The sequence below is a fragment of the Nyctereutes procyonoides genome, unplaced genomic scaffold (genome assembly GCF_905146905.1).
Source record: "Nyctereutes procyonoides isolate TBG_1078 unplaced genomic scaffold, NYPRO_anot_genome, whole genome shotgun sequence".
NCBI classification, from domain to species: domain Eukaryota; kingdom Metazoa; phylum Chordata; class Mammalia; order Carnivora; family Canidae; genus Nyctereutes; species Nyctereutes procyonoides.
Window position 1 is genome coordinate 16990033 of NW_026575135.1, and position 24662 is coordinate 17014694.

Consider the following 24662-nt stretch of genomic DNA (forward strand, 5'->3'; position numbering starts at 1 on the left):
GTAATATTTAAACAATGATGATGGAGCACCTGGGTGGCTCAGTCAGTTAGGCGTCTAACTCTTGGTTTCGGCTCAAGTCATGATCTCAGGGTCATGAAATCTAGTCCTGTGTCACAGTTGGGCTCACACAGAGCCTGTTTAAGATTCTCTCTCCCTCTCCCTCTGCCCCTCCCTGTCCTGTCACACTCTCCCCCTACCCCCCCCCCCCCGTCAAAAAACAAAACAAAAAACTGATGATGATAAAGATCCAGTGGGGTGGGGGAGTTGAATACACAATACAGGATAAAAGATAATCAGTAAATCAGTAGTAGGATGAGGATAATTTCAAGTAACTTAAGAAGACAGGAAAGGGTGGAATTCAAAGCGTAGATGGAAGGATTACCTTGAGAGAAGACACTTTCTTTGTAATTAGAGGGAAGGTAGAGAGATGGAGGCTGACTCAAACGGGTTTGTAGATATGGTATTGAGATACCAAGGAAATTCCTGGATCTTGGCTTTGATATTTTCCAGAGAGAAACAGAGAAAGGGGTGGTGTGGGGATGGTGGGTGGGGGGAGTGGCTAGGTCAAAAGGTAGCTTAAGGTAGCTATGGCCCCACTGTGATCCCTATCAGCTCCCTCTTAGCTTTTCTACCCCAATCTTCATCACCATCATTGATGTGGGCAGTTGCATCCTACCTTGTATACAAAATTACTTTGTTTTTAAGTGATCTAAAATATGCAATATAGGGCAGCCCAGGTGGCTCAGCGGTTTAGCGCCACCTTCAGCCCAGGGCGAGATCCTGGAGACTCGGAATTGAGTCCCATGTCAGGCTCCCTGCGTGGAGCCTGCTGCTCCCTCTGCCTGTGTCTCTGCCTCTCTCTCTCTCTCTCTCTCTCTGTGTGTGTGTGTGTGTGTGTGTCTCATGAATAAATAAATAAAATCTAAAAAGAAAAAAAGAAAAACTTACACCAATAATTACAAATAAAATAAAATAAAATATGCAATATATGTAATAGACACCATAGCCAGTACCCTGGCCCTCCCTCTTAGCCAGATTACTGCCCAAGTCCCTACTACAGAGAAATTTTGGTCAGATTTGAGAAGAGTAGTCAATGATGTTAAAGGGAGAGAAAATATGTGTTTTTCCCAGCAGAGCTCAGGAGAGATCGATCCATAGCACCAGAGGCAGAGAGCAGAGAAGCAATTTGAAGCAGGAGTGCTTAAGAGAAGGAATTTAGGGGCCCTTTCTCTCACGTGGGCATTTATTAATATTGTTGTGGGGGGAGAAACTACTCCTCTTACTACATACCTCCAGCAGAGGAGTTCTAAGGTAGCTCCTTAAGAAGGTTGGGACAAAGTGGACCCTTTGCTTTCTGAGTAATCAATGTGAACTAAATTCAGATTTTTCTCAGGTCTGGCATACTTTCTTTCCATATGAATGCTGGCAAATTATCAAGACTGATTAATCATAATGTTGCAATCCCTATGAAATAACTAATCAGAGTGATGATCATTAATGGATGCTAAAACCATTGGATGGGGGAATCCCTGGTGGCTCAGTGGTTGAGTGTCTGCCTCCAGCCCAGGGCGTGATCCTGGAGTCCCCTGATCGGGTCCCATGTCAGGCTCCTTGCTTCTCCCTCCGCCTGTGTCTCTGCCTCTCTTTCTCTGTGTCTCTCGTGATAAATAAGTAAAATCTTTTGTCTTTTTTTTTTTTAGATTATTTATTTATTTATTCATGAGAGACAGAAACACAGGCAGAGGGAGAAGCAGGCTCCATGCAGGGAGTCCAATGCCGGACTTGATCCCAGGACTCCGGAATCATGCCCTGAGCCAAAGGCAGACAGACTCTCAACTGCCAAGCCTCGCAGGCATCCCAAAAAGTAACTTTATAATGGAGAGAGCTAGCAGATATTGCCTTCACCAAGTGATGAAATTTAGCTTCCCCAATGGTGGGGCAGCTTTTGACCACGTGACTTCCAAAATTATGTAATTACAAGTACATGACATTATTGACATGATAGTCTTGCCAAAGAGGGTTAACCTGAATCTAATCATGAGGAAGTAAATAAATCCAGTGTATGAGGCACATTGACAAAGCCTGGACTTTACAAGAAATTTAATGTCATGAAAAACAAAAAAGGAGAGGTTTGTTCTAGATTAAATTAGACTAAAAAGACAAAAACAACCAAATGTAATAACCCTGATTGAATCTGAGAAAATCAACAGCAATAAAAAACATTCTTAAAGCAACCGGAGAAATTTGAATGTAGACTGCACATAGATGATATTATTGAATTAATATCAGTTTTCTTAGGTGTGATAATGGGATTGTGGTGATGGAGGAGCATGTTCTTATTCTTAGCACATGCATGCTGAATAATTTAGGGGCAAAGTGTCATAATATCTGCAGCTTTCAAGCGCTTGAAAGAGAGAAACGCTGTTAACAATTGGTAAATCTAGGTGGAGAGTAAAAAAAGATTTTTTAAAAAACTCAATACAGTCTATTTCTTCATTACTTAATTTTTCTTTTGCCATGACCTTGGATAGCTTTATGCTTATAAGCATAAACTGTACTTCTTAATGTGCTAAATTAAATTAGATTGAAATCTTTAAAAGCATCATAGCAAGAAAATTGTTCTGCAAAGCTTTTTAGACATAAAAGAACTTCTAATTTGTGTAGGAGTATAAGTGAAGAATAGTAAAGTGGGAGAGAGAGCCACAAAATAACAAAAGAACACTTTCCTAGGAGTCAGAAGACCTTTGGGTCCAGCACTTAACCACAGGAGATTAAATTCCTTGTCAGCAATGTGGGGCTAATGGTACTGCCTTCGTCATCCTGCTGTACAGGTACAGGAGAAACAGGATGTGAAAAAGCTTTATCACCTGGAAACGAGCATGCAAGTGAAGTCATTTTTGTTATCATGCCATGGGGACATCCTAGTAACAGTCGTTCCGGAACTTTATGATACCTAACAAGCAAATGGGAAGCTTGTTAAAAGTGTAAATTTCCAGTCCAGCCTGCAGGGATTCTGATTCAGGAGGTCTGAATTGGTCCTAGAATTTGCTTTATGAGAGGACTCCCAGGACCCTGAGATTACGACCTGAGCCAAAGTCCGGTGCTTAACCGACGGAGCCACCTAGGCATCCCCCATTTTAACCATTTTTAAGTGTACAGTTCAGGTATATGATTTTGAACAAGTCTTAACCTCTCAAGTCTTCATTTCACTATCTTTAAAATATAGACAAGGTGCACCTGGGTGGCTTAGTCAGCTGAGCATCTGACTCTTGGTCTCAGCTCAGGTCATGATGTTAGGGTCTTGAAATCAAGCCCCATGTTGGACTCCACATATATTAGGGTCTGCTTGAGAGTCTCTCTCTTCCTTTCCCTCTCCCGCCCCCACCGCGCTCACACACACACTCTCTCTCTCTCAAAGAAATCAATCTTAATTTTTTTAAAGATTTGATTTCTTCATTCACAAGAGACACAGAGAGAGAGAGAGAGAGACATAGGCAGAGGAAGAAGCAGGCTCCTCGCAGGGAGCCCAATGTGGGACTCGATCCTGGACCCTGGGATCACACCCTGAGCCAAAGGCAGACACTCAACCACTGAGCCACCCAGGCATCCCAAAGAAATAAATCTTTAAAAAAATAAAATATTCCAAAATAAATAAATAAATAAAAATTAAAAAAATAAAATATACATGATATTACCTATTCCTACAGAATATTTTAAGAATTAAATTAGATAATATATACAAACATGCCTAGGACCACAAAAGATGTTCAACAAATGCTAACTCCCTTCCTTCTTCCTTCACTTGATTTAGGTTTCAGACCCCCCTGGTTTTATAACAGATATCATCTACTGAAATCAACTGCTAAGATTTTTTAAAACATATGCAAAAAATCTACACATTATTGTCTTAGAACAGGGCAATTTGTAAAATAGAAGTATCCTATAATCTATAGAATTGGACAATTTGAAACAGCTAAAGGAAACAGTACTCAGTTATATTTTGTTGCGAAAATTATATTTTAGGAAGCAGCAAATCTTTTGTGCCCATTATACAGAAATTCTTTAATCATCTTTTTTTTAAAGATTTTATTTATTTATTCATGAGAGACACAGGGAGAGAGGGAGAGGCAGAGATACAAGCAGAGGGAGAAGCAGGCTCCATGCAGGGAGCGACGTGGGACTGGATCCCATGACTCCAGGATCAGGCCCTGGGCCGAAGGCAGGCGCCAAACCGCTGAGCCACCGAGGGATCCCCCCATTATACAGAAATTCTTATTTGACTGTATTTAGATTGTTTTAGAAACAATTTAAGTACAATAATGATCCAATATCATTAGCTTCTACAAATGGGACTTTCAACCTTGGGAGTGATCCATTTGGATGTAATATTTGAATTCCATTTATGTGCACATTATCTGTCAAAGAGAATGCTAAATTGAATATTTGGATTATGTGCAGTAAATTGAAAAGATTACTTTAACTTGAGAATTAGACTAACGAGAACAGGGGAAAGGAATTTAGAGATCCTCTCCTCCAACCTCCTTATTTTACAAATAAGGAAATTAATAGCAAGAAAGACCTAGTAACTTGTCCCCATGACAAGTTACTCATGAGTTACCAGCAAACCTGGGACCAGAGCCCAGGTTCCAGGAGTGTGTTCTGGTGTCATCTGACTTTGAAGAATGGGTGACACTTCAGCAGCATAGGTGATGGGAAGGGATTGTGGAGAGGCCGACAGCACTCCAGCCAGAGGGATCAATGGAAGTAATTGTACAGAGACAGGCTCTGAAACAGGGAATGTCAGAAAGGGGAGGCTGGAAGAAGAGATTAAAATGAAGTTCTGTGATGTCAGAAGAGAGTCTGGGATTCTCTTGTAACACAGAATATCAGAAAAGAATTTTAGGGACTCCTTTAAAATTTTCTTTTATTTTATAGTTTATATGGCTTTTCCATATTTGTATTCTCATAGAATCACTATAGCAATCTTAGGAAGTAGATATTATACAGATGATAGTCTAATATTCAGGAGGTCACATTCTTTGCAAAACTAAGATTTTTTAAAAAAGATTTTATTTGTTTATTCATGAGAGAGGTGGAGACACAGGCAGAGGGACAAGCAGGCTCCCTTCAGGGAGCCTCTTGTGGGACTTGATCCCAGTACCCCAGGATCATGTCCTGAGCCAAAGGCAGATGCTCAACCACTGAGACACCCAGGTCTCCCTAAAAACTAAGCTTTAAACTCAGGCTCTGAATAGAAAAACTGTGTGTTATAATTTTTTTTAAGATTTTTTTTATTTTGGGGCACCTGAGTGGCTCAGTCTGTTGAATGTCTGCCTTCAGCTCAGGTCGAGATCTCAGGGTCCTAGGATCAAGCCCCAGACCTTCTTAGGAGGACTCTACTTCCCTCTCCTTGATGTTGGGCTCAACCATGAGACTTGTTTTGGCCAACGAAATATTAGCAGATTTTTTTAATTTTTTTTTTATTTTTCTTATTTATTCATAGAGACAGAGAGAGGCAGAGACACAGGCAGAGGGAGAAGGAGGCTCCATGCAGGAAGCCTGATGTGGGACTCGATCCCGGGTCTCCAGGATCACGCCCTGGGCTGCAGGTGGCACTAAACCGCTGAGCCACCAGGGCTGCCTTCCCAATATTAGCAGATTTAATGTTGAAATTTGAAATGTGCTTCTGCACCTGGAGTTGTCCTCTTGTACTTCTGCTGTCACAATGAGAAGAGCTTCAACTGAATGATAGTTCCTGGCCCATTAGCCTCGGGCTCAAGAATTTGAGTACATCTGCCCAGCTACCCCCAGACTTCCCAGTGGTTGAGTGGCTGGAGTAACCACCCTCCCATCCTTCAGAAGATCTAATACTAGCCCATCCAAAGACACTCTCTGAGACTCAAGGATAAGAATCTAGATCCATATGCACCTCACCAGCAGAGCACCAACCTCTGAGCTTCCTTCTTCGTTACTCCGGAAGCTGAACAGATGATGGGACAAAAAACTAAAACCTTAACTTCTATGTCTACTTACAGTATTTTCTCTGTAACAAATATTCTTTTTATCAAAAAAACACAACTTCTTAAATAATAGGGTTTGGAATTTTTTCCCCCAACAAACCCATAAAAAGAAGACTCAAACCAGAACCCAATTAAATCTCTTGACGGTCATCAGGAGTTAAGAGAGCCCATGTTTATGGATAGAGAACGTCCCACTCTGAGCCCTTTATTTTTTTTAAAGATTTTTTTTAAGATTTTATTTATTTATTCATGAGAGCCAGAGAGAGAGGCAGAGATATAGGCAGAAGGAGAAGCAGGCTCCCTGCAGGGAACCAAATGCATGATTCGATCCCAGGACCCCAGGATCACACCCTGAGCCAGAGGCAGATGCTCAACCATTGAGCCCCCAGGTGCTCCCCACTCTGAGCCCTTTAATGAAGGTACATGATTAATCTTACACGCACACAACACACACACACTCACACACACACACACACACTGGCAGTGCTGTAAGGGCATTTTGTAAATAGAACTAGAGCTTCTGATCCTCTTTCAGAAGTAGCAGGATCACCATTCTGTTCATTCCAATGAGTGAAAACAGTGAGAGAACCTTCATGCATAATCTGGATATCTGGATAATGTAGGACTAGACTTTTTCCACCTAGTGATGATAAATTGCACTGTTAGGGTAATAATCAGCTTGCAAACCCAACAGTTAGACAGTATGTATGGAGATTCAATAGATATGCTCTTTAAAAATCTTACTTCAAGTGCACCTGGGTAGCTCAGGTCATGATCTCAGAGTCCTGGAATCAAGCCCCACATTGGGCTCCATGCTCAGTGGGGAGTCTGCTTCTCCCTCTCCCTCTGCTTCATCCCCCTGTTCAGGCTCTCTCTCTCTCTGCCCCTTTCTATTTCAAATGAATAAATAAAATCTTAAAAAAAAAAAAAACCTTCAATCACTCTCCTATAAATTTTTTTTTACTCTCCTATAAATTGAATCTCATTCTAAATGCATCAAAAGGCTGTTTAAGAAAATGTCATGTTGAAATTTTTGACAAAGCAAATAATCCCACTCTTGTATCTGTTATGGAAGTTTTCTATACTGGGTGTTCCTAAACCACAGTGTACCTGGGGTACTTCCCCTATAAGGCAGCTTCTCTGCAGGAGGGCGTCCATATCACAATGACAACAGTAATGTTAAAATTCTTTACATCACTCTTTATTTCAAAAGTGCTTTACTAACATAGACTAATCTTCACAACATTTAAGGGAGGTAGATAAGTATTACACCACTTTCACGGATGGAGAAACAGAGGCAAAGATGAGTAAATTGTGTTGAAGGGCATAATATATGGCACGATTAGGAAAAGAATATGTTGCTGTCACGGATCACTGGTGATCTTTCCCATGACTTCTGAGTCCCACCAACACCAAGGTGGCAGATGCAGCACGGAAGCAGGTTGTCTACGGTTTGGCTAGTCTAAGGCTACGCTTCACCTCGATACCAGATGTTGTTGAATGTGCTGCCCTTTCCCTCACACACACACTCTCACCTGACTCCACCTCTAAAATAGGGGAGAGTGGGAGCTGTTGTGGGTGCAGAAGGAGGGGCTGGAGGAGCAGGGCTGGGAAGGCAGAAGATAGAAAATATGAACTCATATCAAAGCAAGGGCGAGGAGGAACAGGAGGACCAGTTGGAAGCAGCCCAACAAAGAGGAAAGCCACGGCAGCAAAGAGTGTCACTTCATTTGAAAAGCTCAGACATCCAGAAATGCTATTAAAAGGGTAATTCTTAGCAATGACATTACGGAACCGCTCCTTGTGGCTTTGCCAAATATAATTATCAGGTCCTTCTGACATTCCCAGAAGGCAGAGCCATTTCTTTCCCCTGCTCCAGACCAAGTGCTGATGTAATTGACCTGACACTGCAGAAGCTGTTGACAACTCAAACGCACTCTGCCACCATGCCACCTCTCTTCCTTTATTCTTTCCTCTTTAAAAAAAAAAAAAAAAGCCAATGCATTTTAAGATTCTCTGCAAAATTCATAAAACATTCCCTAAAATTTTGATGCTTAAGAGGGCAGGTTTCCATGTTTGACTTTTGTAAAGGGGCCGTGATAGGCCTACATGGGGATTACCAGCCCCTCCGCCAATGCCCTTTTACACAACATGGCACGCTAAAGAATCTTTTCTGAACTTTCTATCAGAAAACCGTGATAAGAGATGGTGACATGCACTGCTAGCTGCACTGGAGGTACTGGGGGGCAGAGGCAGCACAAAACAAGGGGGCTGACAAAGACCCAAAGAGGGGCTACTGTGTCTGACAGACAGGTAGAAGAGACAAAAGCCAGAGTGAAGATGGGACAATCAAAGCAGAGATGGGTGCAGGTGCTCGTGTTTGAGGCTGAGTGGCAGGCAACAGCATTAGTTCATCTCTCGACCTCTCCTGCATTGAGTCAGAGCCAGAAATGCATTCTTTCTACTTTCATTTCAATTGGCAGGATTATTCTTTCAGGCATCTAGCTAGCTCTAACACCTCACCCCTCCTCTCCAACAAAAGCAATCCACCGCCAAACCTGACTGCGTCCCCCTCTGCAGTGCTCTTGACATTGGTCTCCCCCAGTCTGACTAGAGCCTCCTCTAGATCCTTTTATCATCTCGTCCTAACCAGTGCCAGACCCTCCTACCTCATCTCCCAGACTCATCTTCTCTACACTCAGTTTCACCTTCTCTTCTTTCTCCTGGCTCACAGTTTTGATCATGCTACTGCCCAATTTGGAAATCCACCATGTTCTCACTGCCTCCCAATCATGTGTCTCATCCTCTTGAATCTTCAACAGGACCTTGCATCCAGCAAAGGTTCTCCTCTTTCTGAATCTCTACCTGTCCAAATGCCAACTCTAAAGACTTAGCTCAGATGCCACCTCCTCCAGAAGGCTTCCTTCCTCCTGGAGGAGGTGGTTATTTGCTCTGAGCTACAAATGCACTTGAAGATATGCACTAATGGAGTACATGACAGCTGTGTACAAGTCTTCCCTCCCTTACTGGGCTGTGTCTGTGATCTGGCTGGGGCGATGGTGAACTGTCTTAAATTTTGTCTGTTCCCTACAACATCTATCAAGAAATGCTTTTGCATTTCCACCTCAGTTAGGGAACTACTCAACGGTGAAATGAACATATACCTGTCCATGAATGGAGACACCAAAGTACACCATAGGCATGATCTGGCTTTCAGGATAAAACAAATCTCTGATATAACCTGGAGGGATGGGGCAGGGGCAGGCAGGTGGGACTATTTGTTTTCTAATCAAGAGGCTGGGAACTGAGCTTCTGCTTTGCCATTTATTAGCTACTGGTCTGGTACCAGATGGTTCTTCTCTGAGCATCATTTTCTTACTTCTGCAGGACCTCACAGGATTAAGGATCAAATGAGACATATCTGTGAGCTCTACTCCATTGGTTCTCAATCCCAGTGACGTATTATAATCTCCATTAAAGTTTTCAAAAAATGTAGAGGACCAGGCCCCAACCCAGGTCAACTGAATTAGAATCGTTTGAGAATGGAACCAGGTGAGACTAATTATTTATAAAATACTATTTCTAATGCATAGCCCAAGTGGAAAACTGTTAAAAACTCATAAATATCATTAACAGTAGAGCAAGTTGCTTTAGGCTGCTGGTTTCATTATCCTTTGTTTGGTTAGGAATTAGTTCCATGTTTTTATAGTTTCATTATGTGTGAGCATTTTTTTGTGTTGTGTTCTGCAATGGTTGTTTGTGTGCTTAAGTGATAAATTCTGAGAGAGGATAATATCCAGCACAAAGCTGCACACAAAGTGTACCTAACCCAATCTGGGTAGGGGGTGGGAAATAAGTAAAATCTTCTTGGAGTCCTCTGAAACCTTACTACACAGAAGTGTGATGATCAGACAGGCAGAACTGGCATAACCTGGGAGTTTGTAAGAAATGCAAAATCTCAGGTCCCACTCCAGAAGCTGCATATTAACAAGATTTCCAGATGGATCAGTAGGTGAAACAAAGTGACACTTCTCTCAGTTGACATCCATGTTGAGGGCCTGCTGTTCCCTGCCCTAATCCTGAGGGGGTGAGAGGGCATGGAGAGTCAAGTCCTGTCTCCCATAAACCATTTAAGCTTGGGACTTTATCCAGATGTGTCTTATCTGAAGAGTCCATTGGGTAAAAACGAAATGAAGAACACAAATTCTTCCAAAAGGATCCTTCCTTTCAAAGACTAGTCTTCACAGCTTTCCTTCAAATAACTAGTTCCTTATATTAAGAGATCAGGGTAGAGAATAAACTGATATCCATTCAAGTTTTATGCAGTGCATCACTAACAAGTGTCTGTTTATCTTATTGAACTTATAGCTCCCAGGACCCAAATCCCAAAATTATGAAGGCAGGAAGCTGAGCCAATGCAAGTCGTCAATTACTGCCTGTTGACCCATGCCCTCTGGACAACCATGATGTTGGCAGTACCCATCCAAGACTCTACAGACTATTATAGTCGAGGAGTTGTAGCAGATTCTGAACATTAGCTAGACCAACTTCCTTGCTGTATGAACAGGAAAGACCAGAGCCTGGATTAAAAGGAGTTACACTAAGTCACATGGTACTTTGAGGCAGGGCCACGATCAGAATTCAGGCCCTGAGTCCTAGCCTTACACTCCCTACATAGCCTCTGCCACACATTCTTTTCTTTCCCCATCACATGGCCTTGATATTTCACACTCAGAAATTGCTGACCTGCCTTGGCACGTAAGTGTCACTTTGACTGTTCCAGCTACTGCTGTGTCCAACATCCCAGAAATGTTTTCAACACTAGGCTACAGGAGAAGTTATATCACAACCCAATCCAAATATCCATTTGCCAATCCATATTTCCAAATATGTTGGTAATGGGTTCTTAAAAAGCCCAATGCTACCCGTGCAATGCAAACTACAAAGCATTACTATCAGCTAGCACCATGAGCACAGTGACCAAAGGGCCTTTCCCTAGGTGGCTAGAGATTAAAAACAGGGCTCCCATGAACTCAGTAGCACAAAGTTGGGAGGACACTACAGAAGAAAAGCAAAGACGAGCACAGTGGGGGGGAGGCAGCACCTTTAAAAAACATACACAGTGTGACTATAAAATTGCAAGTCTTATCTTTTAATAAAACAGACAAGACAGATTGTAGAAATCTAAATGAACGTTTCTCCCTCAAAGCAGTTACATCCTTAGTTCCAACAAAACTATCATGGTTGGAGCTGCTATTTGGAACTCCTCTTTGGGGGAAAGGCCTTAAAAGGCAGTTTATGAGCCACATTAGAAAATATCCTTCCAAATGCTGGACTGTTTAAAATCAGAAAAGCCACTCAAAAAACAAAAAACGACACTGATAAGAAAACAAAACAAAACAAAACAAAAAAACAATGAGAGAGGTGTTGTGTGCGGCTCTCAGGGAGGTTCCCTAACGACTTCCCTCAAGTTCTGAGCAACAGCACCACCACTGCAAAAACAATGTGTGGCCTCCTGGGTCTTTGTGCTGCTTTCAATAGGAGCGCGTTCATTTGGATAGAAAAGTTCTGCTGTCTATTTAAAAAAAAAAAAAATCAGCCACACTTCTTTATAGTCACACTTGCGATCTGATTTAAAAAAATACAACAACAACACTCGCACATGGTTCTTGTATGAATTCTAATTAAGAGACATTACATTCAGAATTATAGCACTCGTAGTGATCATCTTCAGGAGACTGGAACAGCTTCTTTGCCACTGAAGGGGTACACAGGGTGCGGCTGGCTGTTTACCTGAATGTACTCTTAAATACGCGACTACTACCGCTCTAAGTTTCCTAGTTGTAGCTCTGTTACAAGTTCCTGACCGCAAGTTCACGTTCCAGGCTTTCTTTGCCCACATGGGCTGGTTACAAGGGATCCGACCCCCGCAGTCTTAGGGTGAATTGGGAAAGGGCTGGTTAAATGAGGAGACAGGCCACTCCTTGGTAAAAGTTTGTAGCTTTCTTTCCCAATACATCTTCTTTTTATTGAGAACTTCCATTTTTATCCTGTGCTCCTCCTCTGCCATCTCACACTCCCGCTCTATCTGCTGGATTTTGGCCACATGCACCTCGTTCATTTGTATCAGCTGCAGCTGTAAGACGGACATTTGTTGATGGTGTTCTTCCTCATGCATCTTTTTTAAAGCACGTTCCTGAGAGGTTTTGCTCCTGTAGTGTTTATTGGCTGTGATTCTGACAGCTGAACATGAGGGTTCAGGTTGAGAGGTCTCTTCACACACTGGAAAATGTATGAACTCTTTCTCATCATCGCACAGTTCTCTATTTGAAACAGCAAATGATTCTGAAAAACAGTAGCAGAAAACATATACATTCAAAGATTTTACAGGCAAAGAGTAAATTAATCCTATTTCAAATGACAGGTCCCCCGTCACAGGATGTAGCGGAAACAGCGTCTGCATGAGCCTGCGTGTCTATGGGTACCCTTGCCATGCCTGACTTTTGAAAAACCCACAAGTCAAAACCAGCGTTCCCTTCAGAAGTAATGATAAAGAGTTTTGTCATGTCACTTATAGAACTGTGAACTATGGGAACAGTGGCTCAAGACTATGCTGATCCAGAAGTGGAGACCCTGTTATGTTGATCTAAGTTCTAAAGGAGAATGTGCACAACTCTGAGGGAGCAGAAGGCCACGGCACGAGGCCAACAGTGGGTTTTCAGATTAAGTTCTCCCTCCATCTGATCTCCCCATCTCGGGCTCTCATCCAACCGTGAACACTTATTACATTCGATTTCCACAACGGTGCCACTGCTCCTTTTCCTGGTCATGGGTCTTACCCCTGGAGAGCCACCTCACGGATGTTCCTTGAAAGGCGAGTCTACATTCCCCGGCCTAACATCCTAGCACATCATTTCTCTGCAATCTCTAACATTTGGCTGTTACCTCTAGCACTGCCATCTGCGGGGCAACATCCAGATCTCAAAGATACTTTTCAGTGCCCCTCTTATGTAACCTCTCCCTAGCACTTAACAATCCTTGAAATGTCTTCCTTAGCTTCTGCACCATGGCTCTCTGATCAGTTTTCGACACTTCCTCTCTGATTGCTCCTTCTCAAGCCTCTTGCTGCATCTACTCTTCACCTTTAATATCCCCCTGGGGTTCCCATATTTGGCTCTGTTTTCATTGTTCTGGGCTTCCTTTATTCAAAAATACCCTGGGCGCCCTGCAATCCTACTACAGGCTTCATATTCTTTAAAAGCCAAGCTCTTTTTCACAATTCTGCCTCTGTTCCTTCAGCTGAGCTGAAAGCTGGGCTAATTATTCATCTCTCCCCTCTCTCCCCCAACCCGGGGCCCTGTGCTCCTTTAAACCTGCATTTACTCCAGACTCTCCCTTTTAACCTCTCCCCAACCCCTACTTTGTCCAGCACCTGTGAAACCCCAGATCTCTCCTTTCTCTATGAGTACTCTACTGTTAAGGCACTTACCACATCCTAGTATTACTGTGGGACCATGCTTATTCATTTCTTTTATCCTTGGGTACCAATTATTTTGCTTGGTACACAGAGGATGCCTAGTAAATATTTATTGGCTGAAGCTCTGAACACAAAGGGAGAAGAGCTTATGGATACAAAAGGCTGCCATTTTAGCTGGTGCCACATTTGCACTAGTAGTTTTATAGGGCAATGACATTTTATCAATTAAGGAGTTTCAATAAGGAAGACAATAACTCCACTAACCTATGGAGTTTTCCAGCTGTGACTCCAAGGCTTTCTTGGGATGCTTTATGTTTCCAATAATGAGAATTGTCTCCTTGGAGAAAAATAATATCAATTTATTAACAGAGTTGATTATGTTATAAGTCCACTCCATTATTCCAGAAGATGGGATGCCGGGAATGTTAACGGCTGCTGGGGGAAACCTAACTCGTAATACTCTGTTAATAAAAGGGAAATGGCTTCTGTTTGGTTTATTTTACTCCAAGGGGTTATGCAACTACCATAACTGGTCCCTAATTAAGATGAAAGGAAAGGTAGATGTCTCGCTTCTGAAGGAGAAGGTTAAAAGTACTTCTGTGTCATCCAGAGATAGTGAAGATGTCTCCCTAGGAATCTTTCCCAACTCCGAGGGCTATGGCTTTAATTAGATGGCCTGCCTTCATATTCTTGCTGCCTCCTGAGCCTACCTCTGGCACGGCACTTGTTAAAACTGGTGGCTTAACTATGTCCCCCTCAGGTCTCTGCCTACTGTGAAGACAGAAACTGTCTATTGTTCGTCCTCGAGGAGAACCCACTATGGCCTGGACACTGCCTGCCATGTCCAAAAGGTATGGGAATGAACTGGTTGCAGGGGGTCACATCTCTCTCAACTCAGCACAACGGGGTAGACAGGACCGTGTTCTGAGTGGAGAGCCAAGGCACAGGACGAGGGAATGGGAAAGGCTTTGCCCCCGAGAATAGGGTCCCTCAGATATGAACAACTGTAAAGAGGATTACCTCACCTGCTTCCCATCTACTATGAGATCTGAAAGTGTCTTCTTTGAAGGCTGGACACAGAGACATTTTTCGGGACCTCTAGCCTCTTCTTTTCTTTGATTCCATTCCAGAGGGTAGTTCTGCACAATCCTCTAAGTCTTTAACGTTCATGCCCTCACGATGCTGCTCATCTCTCCCCATTTCTAAATTTTTATCTCAACTATTCCAGGCTTTAGGGGCCTGATGATGATGATGATGATGATGATGATGAAGGCAGCTACCATTTTCTGAGTAGCTAACCAGGCACAAGGCTAGTGCTTTGCAGCATCACCTCACTTAATTGTTACAACAATCTTCTGAGGGAGGTATTACAGGAAACCAAACACGGGGCAGCCCAGGTGGCTCGGCGGTTTAGTGCCGCCTTCAACCCAGGGTGTGATCCTGGAGACCTGGCATTGAGTCCCACATCGGGCTCCCTGCATGGAGCCTGCTTCTCCCTCTGCCTGTGTCTCTGCCTCTCTCTCTTTCTGTGTGTCTCTCATGAATATATAAATAAAATCTTAAAAAAAAAAAAAGAAAAAGAAAACCAAACACAATATCCAAAGTCATTTGGCTAATTGAAAGAACCAGGACTCTAATCCAGGTTTGTGTGACTCCAAAATCCAAGCTCGACTACTACAACACCCAGCTTCTTCCTGCCTCACTTGCTCAGCTGATCACTCATGCATCTTAAAAATGCTGCCTCCACGTTGTATTTACTACAAAATGCTCTATTATTAAGAATATGAGCACACAGTTAAAATGTTGATCTCCAAATTTGTCTCTATAGAACTGTGAACACGAAGACCAGTATGGTCATGTCTGGGAGCAGAGAAAGGACTCTACTTTTAACTGTCCTTTTTTAGTTTAAATGTGTGCTAACGTATAAATTTTAAAGAAAAAACAATTCAGGCCTCTTAAGAAAACTCTGGCAGAAGGTGAAGCTTAAAACTAGAAGAGCCTGATGGAGTAGTTAATTAACTTTCACACAAATATTAGCTCCAATGAATGGAAGCTAGTGTTCAGATGGGGAGAATCTTCTCTTAATTGGAAAAAGGCTATCCTGGGAATGGCAACCTGCTGCAAACACACACCATGCAATCTCTCTCCCAGGTAAAACAAAGTCACCCGAAGTAGAAAACAACTCAATCTTGTGCAAAATGGATAGGAAGACCTGGCTGAGTCAGGTTAAGCATCTGACTCTTGATTTTAGTTCAGATTTTGCACATTTAAAATACATGCATACAAAATGCCTGCTGTCAAGGACATGTGAGAGAATACACAAGCACATTGGAATGATTAGAAGGCAGAAGAAAAGAATGAACGTGGTTAATGGTGATAATAACAAGGGAATAAATGCATAAATAACACAAAAAAGGGGGGCTTTACACAGACCAATGATGTTAATGTGCCATGACTAGAACTATAACTCAGTCCCTGTACTAGAGTTCCCATCCCCAAAAGAAGAGGATTAGATTAAAAAGTGATTAATCATGGAATTTACTAATAAATGTTTGCATTATTTAATTATAGCTTTGTGTACCTATGTTTGCATTATTCACTTATAGCTTTATAATAGAAGAATAATAGCTATTATATAACAGCATATGAAACTAAATATCAGTTTTCTTAAGATAGTTGAGTACTACTTGAAAGCTTAGTTGGTTTTTTTTTTTTGAAAGCTTAGTTTTCTTAAATGTATTTGACATTTGGTCATCCTATTCTCCTTTCTACCTCTAGCACATTTTGTTGGCTCCCTTAGTTTGTTCTGCAAACCTGTTCCCCCACGATAACAAGAGATATGTATCACAGTCAAATGATCACATATTATAAATCTATAGGGTACAAATTGTTTCAATATATTTAAGGGGGAAAATGCTGGGGTTTTTTGCAAATACATTCCTTACAGTTAAAATTTAAGACTACCATGTTCAAATACAGATGCACATCTCAAGTAAGTCATGGACAAAGCTAAGAATATCCAGGGGATGGTGATCAAAATGACACAGCCGAAACCATCTCACACAAGAAACAGTTGGAGGGAGGCCTCTAGTGGAATACTGCCAGGCTCCATCCTGTTCAACAAATTTCAACAAATCTCTAATCATCTAATTCTGTAACAGGCACTACTCTGTAAGGTGTGAGAACAGCACTGTCCCATAGAACTATAATACGAGCTGCTTGTGTAATTTAAAATTTTCTCATAGCCACCTAAAAAAAGTAAAAGGAGGTGAAATTAATTTTAATAATATATTTTTATCCAATATAAAATATTATCATTTCAACGTGTAATCAAAATAAAAATTATGAGTAAGATTTTCTACATTCTGTTCTTGGTATTAAGTCTTGATGATACAGTGTATATGCAAGAGCATATCTCAATTCAGCCTACCCACATTTCAAGTGTTTACTAGCCTCTTGGGGCTACTGTACTAGATAGCATAGAGTTAGAGACTACATTAAAAAAAAAAGAGAGAGAGACTACAGTAAAACACACATACACACACACACACACACACACACACAATCTATGTGTCAAACAAAATACACACCACAAAATGAAAGCCATATCCTAATGCAAGTTTTCAACTTTTTCCCCACCAAGCCCCAGAAGGGATAAATGACAATTATAGCTTTCTTCTTCTTTCTTGAAAATAAGTTGAAATACAAAATGAGGTAACCTCAAGGCTGTTTTAATGGATAAAGAGAATTCCAGTACCTTATCTACTAGTGTTAACACATTACTTTGGACACACTTCCCAACTGACAAAGCACCACGGTTCTCCACTGACCTCCAGATGTGACCTAGAAACAGGAATAGTCAGCATAGGCTGTACTTTGATCGTCACCAGCAAAAAGAGAAGTCTCCCATGTCATATAGGTACAAACATTCAATTTAAAATCAATCTTTTTTACAAGTGTGAATCCCTAGAAATGTCACTACAGAAGGACACTGAGAATCCATATTTGTTCCCTTCTCACTGGTAATGTATAAATTGTGTTTATGAGTAAATGAATGACATCATTTCCTCTGCAAAGAAAGAAAAAAGTTTTTGGAATGAACTTTCCAGATCCTACTCTAGAATTTGAAAGTGGGGAAATACGACTGTCCCCTTAGAATAACCCTATGAGTCAATACACAATAATTAAGATCAAAGATTTGCAACATTAAGTGAAAGCAGTCTATACCAGCATCCTCTTCAGCAACATCTCTCAAGGAACTAAGCAATTTGAAAAGCAGCCGGGCTGATTCACCTGCCTCCCTCCCTCAGCACCACTCCCTTCACTGCCTGCGGAGAGTGAATGGCTCTGAGGCCAGGAGACAGACACTGTCAATTAGCAGTGCATTCCATCCACAATAAATGCTAACAAGGAGGGGTAAGAGAGAAAGTTGGCAGTGTCCACCCAAACACTATCTGCTGGGGGATACCCTGGCTTGGGAACTCAAGAATCAAAACTCATACAGGGTTTCTGCACTGGAAAACAATATGTGATGTTCATGACACTATGGCTGTCCAAATGGCTCCCTGGACTTAATCTTGGTCAAATGATCAGCAAACAAATTTTTAATTATCCCCAGGATGATCTGCCTATAGTGGGAAAAAATGTGCTAATTGAAAACATGTATTCAGTTCACTTGGTTACCATCTTTTTCACTCCACATGGAAAATAGTTTTAGACAGTTTCTTGTGACTTATAATTAACCACTCCCTCAGAACTCAGTCTAGTCTGGGAACGCTAATAAGTGAATTTCTCATCCTGCAAGCCAAAGATCATAGTTTTCCTAGGCCAGCGCTTGCTGGGTCCTGGGAGCAGCCCTCTGGCCTCCCTAGAAATATTTCTCTGCTTTACAGTGTGTCTTCTGCAAACTTTAAATAAAATCTTAAATAAAATCTTTAAGAATAAATAAATAAATAAAATTCCGACTCTTGATTTTGGCTCAGGTCATAATCTCAGGGTTCTGGGATCCTAGGGAAGGAGAGGCCTGCTCAGCACAGTCTCCTTCCCCTCTCCCTCTGCTTGTGTGTGCTCTCTGTCAAATAAATAAATAAAATCTTAAAAAAAAATAAGATTGAATAACTATAAATTCTCAAATAATTTTTCTTTAATATGGATGACGTAGGCTGAGATAAACAACTGAGGTACTTTATTAATAGCTGTATTAATAGAGCCCCTTATTTTTCCTTATTCTTCATAATAAAGATGAGAGAGACCCTAGAACAAGGATATCAACAGGTCCTCTTGTTTTGTTTTGTTAATATTTTATTTATTTATTCATGAGAGACACACAGAGAGAGAGAGAGAGAGAGAGAGAGGCAGAGACACAAGCAGGGGGAGAAGCAGGCTCCATGCAGGGAGCCCAACGCTGGACTTCATCCCAGGTCCCCAGGATCACACCCTGTGCCAAAGGCAGGGTGAGCCACCCCAGGGATCCTGGTCCTCTTGTTTTTATGTTCTATGCAATCTGGAGATTTCGAATTGGGAAAATCAAGTTTGACATGAAAAGTTTATCTTTAACAAACTCCCTAAAATTAAAGATCTTAAAACTAAAACATCAAGCAGGCACCCAGAGAGACCACGCCTGCTGGAAGCCATACCTTGGGCTGCGTTGTCCGGGTGGTACTCGGGCTCCTCTTCTGGAGGGCTCTCCAGGAAGTAGAGCTGCTCCGGCAGCATGCTGGCGATCTTCTCCTTCCCCAGGACGTGCGTGCTCAGGAGAGGGCTGACGCTCCGTTTCACATTCTCTCTCCTCTCATGGGCCATAATCTTTTTGGTCCGAGCCTTGAGGTTCTCCCAGCACTTCTTCAGCTGTTTGAAATCCCGCAGTGACACGCTTGGCTGAGAGTTGTATTCGTGGGCAAGCGCCTGCCAGGTACGCTGCTTGAGTGCAATAGTTCGCGCATCACTTTTCTTACATTCCAGCACATATTTGTACTTTTCTACCAAAGCAAGTAGGATGCTCTTTTCCAACTCCGAGAAGTATTTGGCAGGTTTTATAATTTCGTTGTTTTGCATTTTCCACTATATTTCTTCTGGCTGTTAGCTATCCTGTAAAAGGAAGTTTGAAACAATAATTACTAACTCCAGCAATGAAAATGTCTGCAAGCCACTTAAGCTGAATCCCGGGCTTGATCCCGTTGCCTGAGATACAGTACTTTCTCTCCCATTAATAGTGAATTAGGATAGTCTCAGGAAAACATTCAGAAGGTCACTAGGAGTGGGGCTTTACTTCAAAGAAGGTTTTCAAGTAGGTCCTTAATTGAGGGTCTTGGCCATTCTGTGATATCTTGTCTGTAACAGCAAAAAAAGAAAAGTGAACATCTAGGGGTACTCTTAATTTGTTCATTTATTTCTGCTCAGTGTGGGGGAACTGATCACTCCCCCACCTTCATAATGTTAGGCAGCTTTTCAACTAAACAACTTTCTCAAAGTTTTGTAACAGCTGAAGTCAAGAAAAGCCACAGTGTAACCAAATAGAATGGGTAACATAAACACTGAGATTTCGGAATCATCAGGAAATCACCCCAAAAGACTCGACATTTCCATCACTATGTCTGTGATCTTGGATAGGGGCATGCTCCTAAAGAAACCGCAGTTTCTTCATCTTTAAAATGAGGGCTTGGAGTCTGTGATCTCTTAAGGTCTGAGGGTCACTTTTAAGTGTACAGTCTGATATAAATAATTCATATAATTTCAGAGGTGAAAGAGCCAACAGCCCTTTTTTCAATTGAGGGAACCAAGGGCCAGCAAGTAGATTGCTCAAAATCACAAAGATGGTGCCTTTGGAAATCAAGAACCTGGACTGTCCTAATAATCTGGCATTCTTTTTTTTTTAACACACCAAATATTCATTTTTATTATGGATATTCCTTTAAAGTCTTTGTTCAGATATTATAATAACTTATCAATTGTATATTATTTATAATTTATGAAATACTTTATATCTCTATTATCTTTTAAGAATAAGTCTACATATCTTTTTATACATTTAGTTTAAAAATATATATTAAGGGCCCCTGGGTGGCTCACACAGTTGAGCGTCCAACTCTTGATTTCCACTCAGGCCGTGATCTCAGCATCATGAGATCAGGCCCCAAGTTGGATTTCCCGCTCAGTGGGGAGTCTGCTTGGGATTCTCTCTCCCTTTCCCTCTGCCCACCCCCTCTCTGAAATAAATAAATAAATCTTAAAAAAAGAAAACTATATATTTAATACATATTAATTTGATAGCTATATACATAATGAAATGATTACTACAGTCAAGCTAATTAACATATCATCTCCTCACATAGTTACCTTTTTTCTTTTTTAAGCAATCTCTATACCCCACATGGGGCTTGAATTTACAACCCCAAGATCAAAAGTCGCATGCTCTACTGACAACAAGCCAAGCAGGCGGCCCAACAGTTACCATCTTTGTGTGTGCCCTAAGAGCACCTGGAACCTACTATCTCAGCATATCTCCAGTATTTAATACAGTATTACATAGACTTGTTCATTCCACATACCTGCAACTTTGTACCTTTTGTTGATTCTCATTTCCCCCACCCCTAACCTCAGTCCTGGTAACTTGTGTTCTATAATCTACTGCTAGGAGTTAAATAGTCTAGTATTTTTTTTATTTTTTTTATTATTTATTTACAATAGTCAGAGAGAGAGAGAGAGAGAGAGAGAGAGAGAGAGGCAGAGACACAGGCTCCAAGCACTGGGAGCCCGACGTGGGATTCGATCCCGGGTCTCCAGGATCGCGCCCTGAGCCAAAGGCAGGCGCCAAACCACTGCGCCACCCAGGGATCCCCTCTAGTATTTTTTTAAAAGAATTTATTTATTTGAGAGAGAAAGAGAGAGAGCACTCATGGGAAGAGAGAGGCAGAGGGAGAAGCCAACTCTCTGCTAAGCAGGGAGCCAAGACGGGACTCTATCTCAGGACCCTAAGATCATGACTCGAGCTAAAGGCAGACACTTAACCAACTGAGCCCACCCAGGCGCCCCAGTCTAGTATTCTTAGTATCATTTCACAACTATGTCTTGGGTTCTCACCTTGGGTGATTCCAAACTACAAGTAGCCATGACTCCCATAGGTCATCTTATCATCCTCCCCAGTACTGAACCACCATTCTTTCATGCAAAAGATGCTTAGTAAATGTCTTATTCCCCTGAACCTAGGTGTGTTTTGTCAACCCACACATTTGTGACATCTCTTCATCATAGGAAGTTTCCTACACAATTAATCACTCAAATATCTTAGAGCAAGAATGTCGCTAAGCAACACTGAATACAGCAATTGAGTGTTGCATGTTTCCCTCTGTGGGAAGGACCAACACACCTCAGTCTTTATATTTTCCAAGCCTCTGATTTTTTGGAATAACAGGCAAGCATCAAGATTCTTGATGATGCAGTCATCAGATGATAATGTAGTCCATTTAAAACTGATCAAAAGAATTAGGAACCAACTTGAAAGGAATGAAACATCTGAAAATCAACAAAGGTGACAGGTACACAAAGATTCATTAAATTATTCTCTCCAGGGATCCCTGGGTGGCGCAGCGGTTTGGCGCCTGCCTTTGGCTCAGGGCGCGATCCTGGAGACCCGGGATCGAATCCCACGTCGGGCTCCCGGTGCATGGAGCCTGCTTCTCCCTCTGCCTGTGTCTCTGCCTCTCTCTCTCTCTCTCTCTGTGACTATCATAAATAAATAAAAGTTAAAAAAAAATTAAAAAAAAAATTATTCTCTCCACCTCCGTGTATGTTTATGTTTGAAAAAGTTCTGCAATAAGAAGTTATGGGGAAAAAGGCTGTGACTTTTAAATAAATGGTATACTAATTTAAAATTACATGATTACAAGCCAGCTATTCACACACTATGCTTGGAGAGGGGTTACTATAGTTGTGAAGAGCTGAAATCTGTGAGACCTGAAGGGACCAGGCCATATCAGAGAGCCTTGCAATTGAGGCCAAGGAGAAAGAGCTTTACATGAAGGCAACAGAACCCAATTAGGTTCTCTCGTGATGTACCACCTCATCCCCAAAGTTAAGGTCAGAAAGACTAATCACTAGTGTGATTAGTGCCTCCACGTACGAGGTTCCCTGCCCCACATTCACTGTGGGCATATCAGCATCAGAGATCAAGAGATTTAGATACATGTCAAGGCAATTTGACCTTCAGGTCTTGGACAAAGCTAAACAAGGAGAAATTTACCTTTGGGAATGTGTCTCTGTATCCCTTAATTCCCAGGCCTGTATTTCAATCATGTTGGTCTAATGTCCCTAAAATAACCCAGTCCAGGCCCCTTCCTCCTCAAAGGTCCAAAATTTTTTTGCCTTCATCAATATTCCTATTCCCTATTAACCAACATACCCCAAACAGAAATCTATTAGCACATATCCACTACAATACAGCTCTTCTGTATTATCTCTAGCTGCCAAGATATCTATGTCCAACTACATGTTCTTAAACTACACAGCTCCTAGAGCAGATTTTGATCCCTCATCCCAGCTCTTCTGCACCAGATGTCAATATGCCTACCTGCCCTTACACCCTCACTCTTTTGAAGAATCATTGCTATAAAGATAGAGAAATCTAAAAGAGAGAGAGAGAGAGAGAGAAATCTGATTAACAAATGAAAGGAATTGTTCCCTACACTTTTCTATTATAGGTAATGCTATCTTATTTATATGTACTTATTTATATACATTTTCTTCCTACATAGATTTTTTTCTAACTTTAAAGATTTTATTTATTTATTTGACAGAGAGAGACAGCACAAGTAGGCAGAGCAGCAGGCAGAGGGAGAAGCAGATCCCCCGCTGAGCAGACATGGGACTCCATCCCAGGACCCCAGATCATGACCTGAGACAAAGGCAGATACTCAACTGACTGAGCACCTCCCCCCACCCCACCCCGGTGCCCCTCTAACTTTTCTTCTTCAAGATAGATTCCAAGAAGAGGAATAGTCGCCACAAAAGATGAAAACACTGAAGACTCCTCCAGAAATGGTACACTGATTCACATTCCTACTAATAACACATGAGCACTTCTGCTTCCCCACTTCATTTACTGGTGCCCTTAACATTTTTTTTTATTCTATGCCAACCGTGGAGCTGAAAAATGTCAGTTCACTGTTTAATGAAACATAAATTCCTGCTCTCAGGCAAATAAGTCACACTCTGAAAAAAGTCTCTGTGATACTTCATGGAGCTCAAATTACAAGGAATTAATTTCAAGCAATTAAATGACTCTACCTCACAATGTATGCAGAACCACTAGCTGCCACTAGGTGGTGGTGAGTTCGTGTGGAGTCTATTGACCTGTGTGACCAATTGAGTCTCAGTCGGAACAGTAGCAGATAACCTGTACTGAGTACTTAGTGTGGGTTAGACGTTATAGGAAGGGCTTAATATGCACCATATCACTTAATCCTCCCAAAAATAGCCCCTGAGACCACCATTTGTTACACACAGTATTTTCTGTTAAAAAAAAAAAACTTTATTAAAGTACCGGAAGAAATTATACAACTGCTCTCAAAAGCAAATACTCAGAATTACCAACACCTGGGGACCATTAATAGCCTATTAACTAAACTGTTATTTAATCACTAGCTAAGTAAATCCAGAGTTACCAATTTACTTTGCTTAATTTTGTAGAACAGCAGGCCTCCCTGGGCCATGTGGTTGCATTCTGCAGGGCTGTAAAGGAATTCTGGTATGAGTCAATGTACCCCTAGAGGTCCCCTATGGATTCCCATCAGCCTCATGAGGGAAGCTGTTCATTCCCACTAACCAATTCCATTTCCCAGATCAGAAAAGTGAGGTTCAGTCACCTGCCTGTGGCCACACAAAAAGTAAGTGGCAGAACCAGGATTCAAACCCAGATCCAATGCCCTCACTGTTCTCCATCTTTCAGACCTGGTGACTACTTGGGTCCCTGCTCAAATTACATGTCAACGAGCAATCTAAGGGTCAGCAGGGAAAGTTCCCAGGGCAGAGCTACTCCTCGGGAGGAGCTGTTCCTGCTTCTGTCCATCTCCTTTTGGTGGCTCTTCGTCCCCCATCCCCCCATCACCTGGGCCTTCATGTCTCAAAGCTAAGGCCCACAGCCACCCCACCCCAAGGTGAACCACTCTCAC

The 24662-nt window shown here is 41.8% G+C and overlaps 1 protein-coding gene across 2 annotated transcripts in view; it reads right to left on the reverse strand.

Annotated features, from left to right (window-relative positions):
• The window catches only part of TMEFF1 (transmembrane protein with EGF like and two follistatin like domains 1), a 118788-nt gene that overhangs the window by 92089 nt on the left and 2037 nt on the right, over nt 1-24662 (reverse strand). Inside the window, exons 2-3 of one of the 2 annotated variants that reach the window (XM_055302521.1) lie at nt 19134-19584; nt 11310-12365 (exon numbers count right to left, since the gene is read on the reverse strand). In XM_055302521.1, coding sequence (XP_055158496.1) covers nt 11956-12365; nt 19134-19551 — 828 coding nt within the window. In that variant the 5' untranslated portion in view covers nt 19552-19584 and the 3' untranslated portion in view covers nt 11310-11955. Of the gene's footprint in view, nt 1-11309; nt 12366-19133; nt 19585-24662 lie in introns of those variants that run through there. The other variant, XM_055302522.1, reaches the window with a different exon arrangement.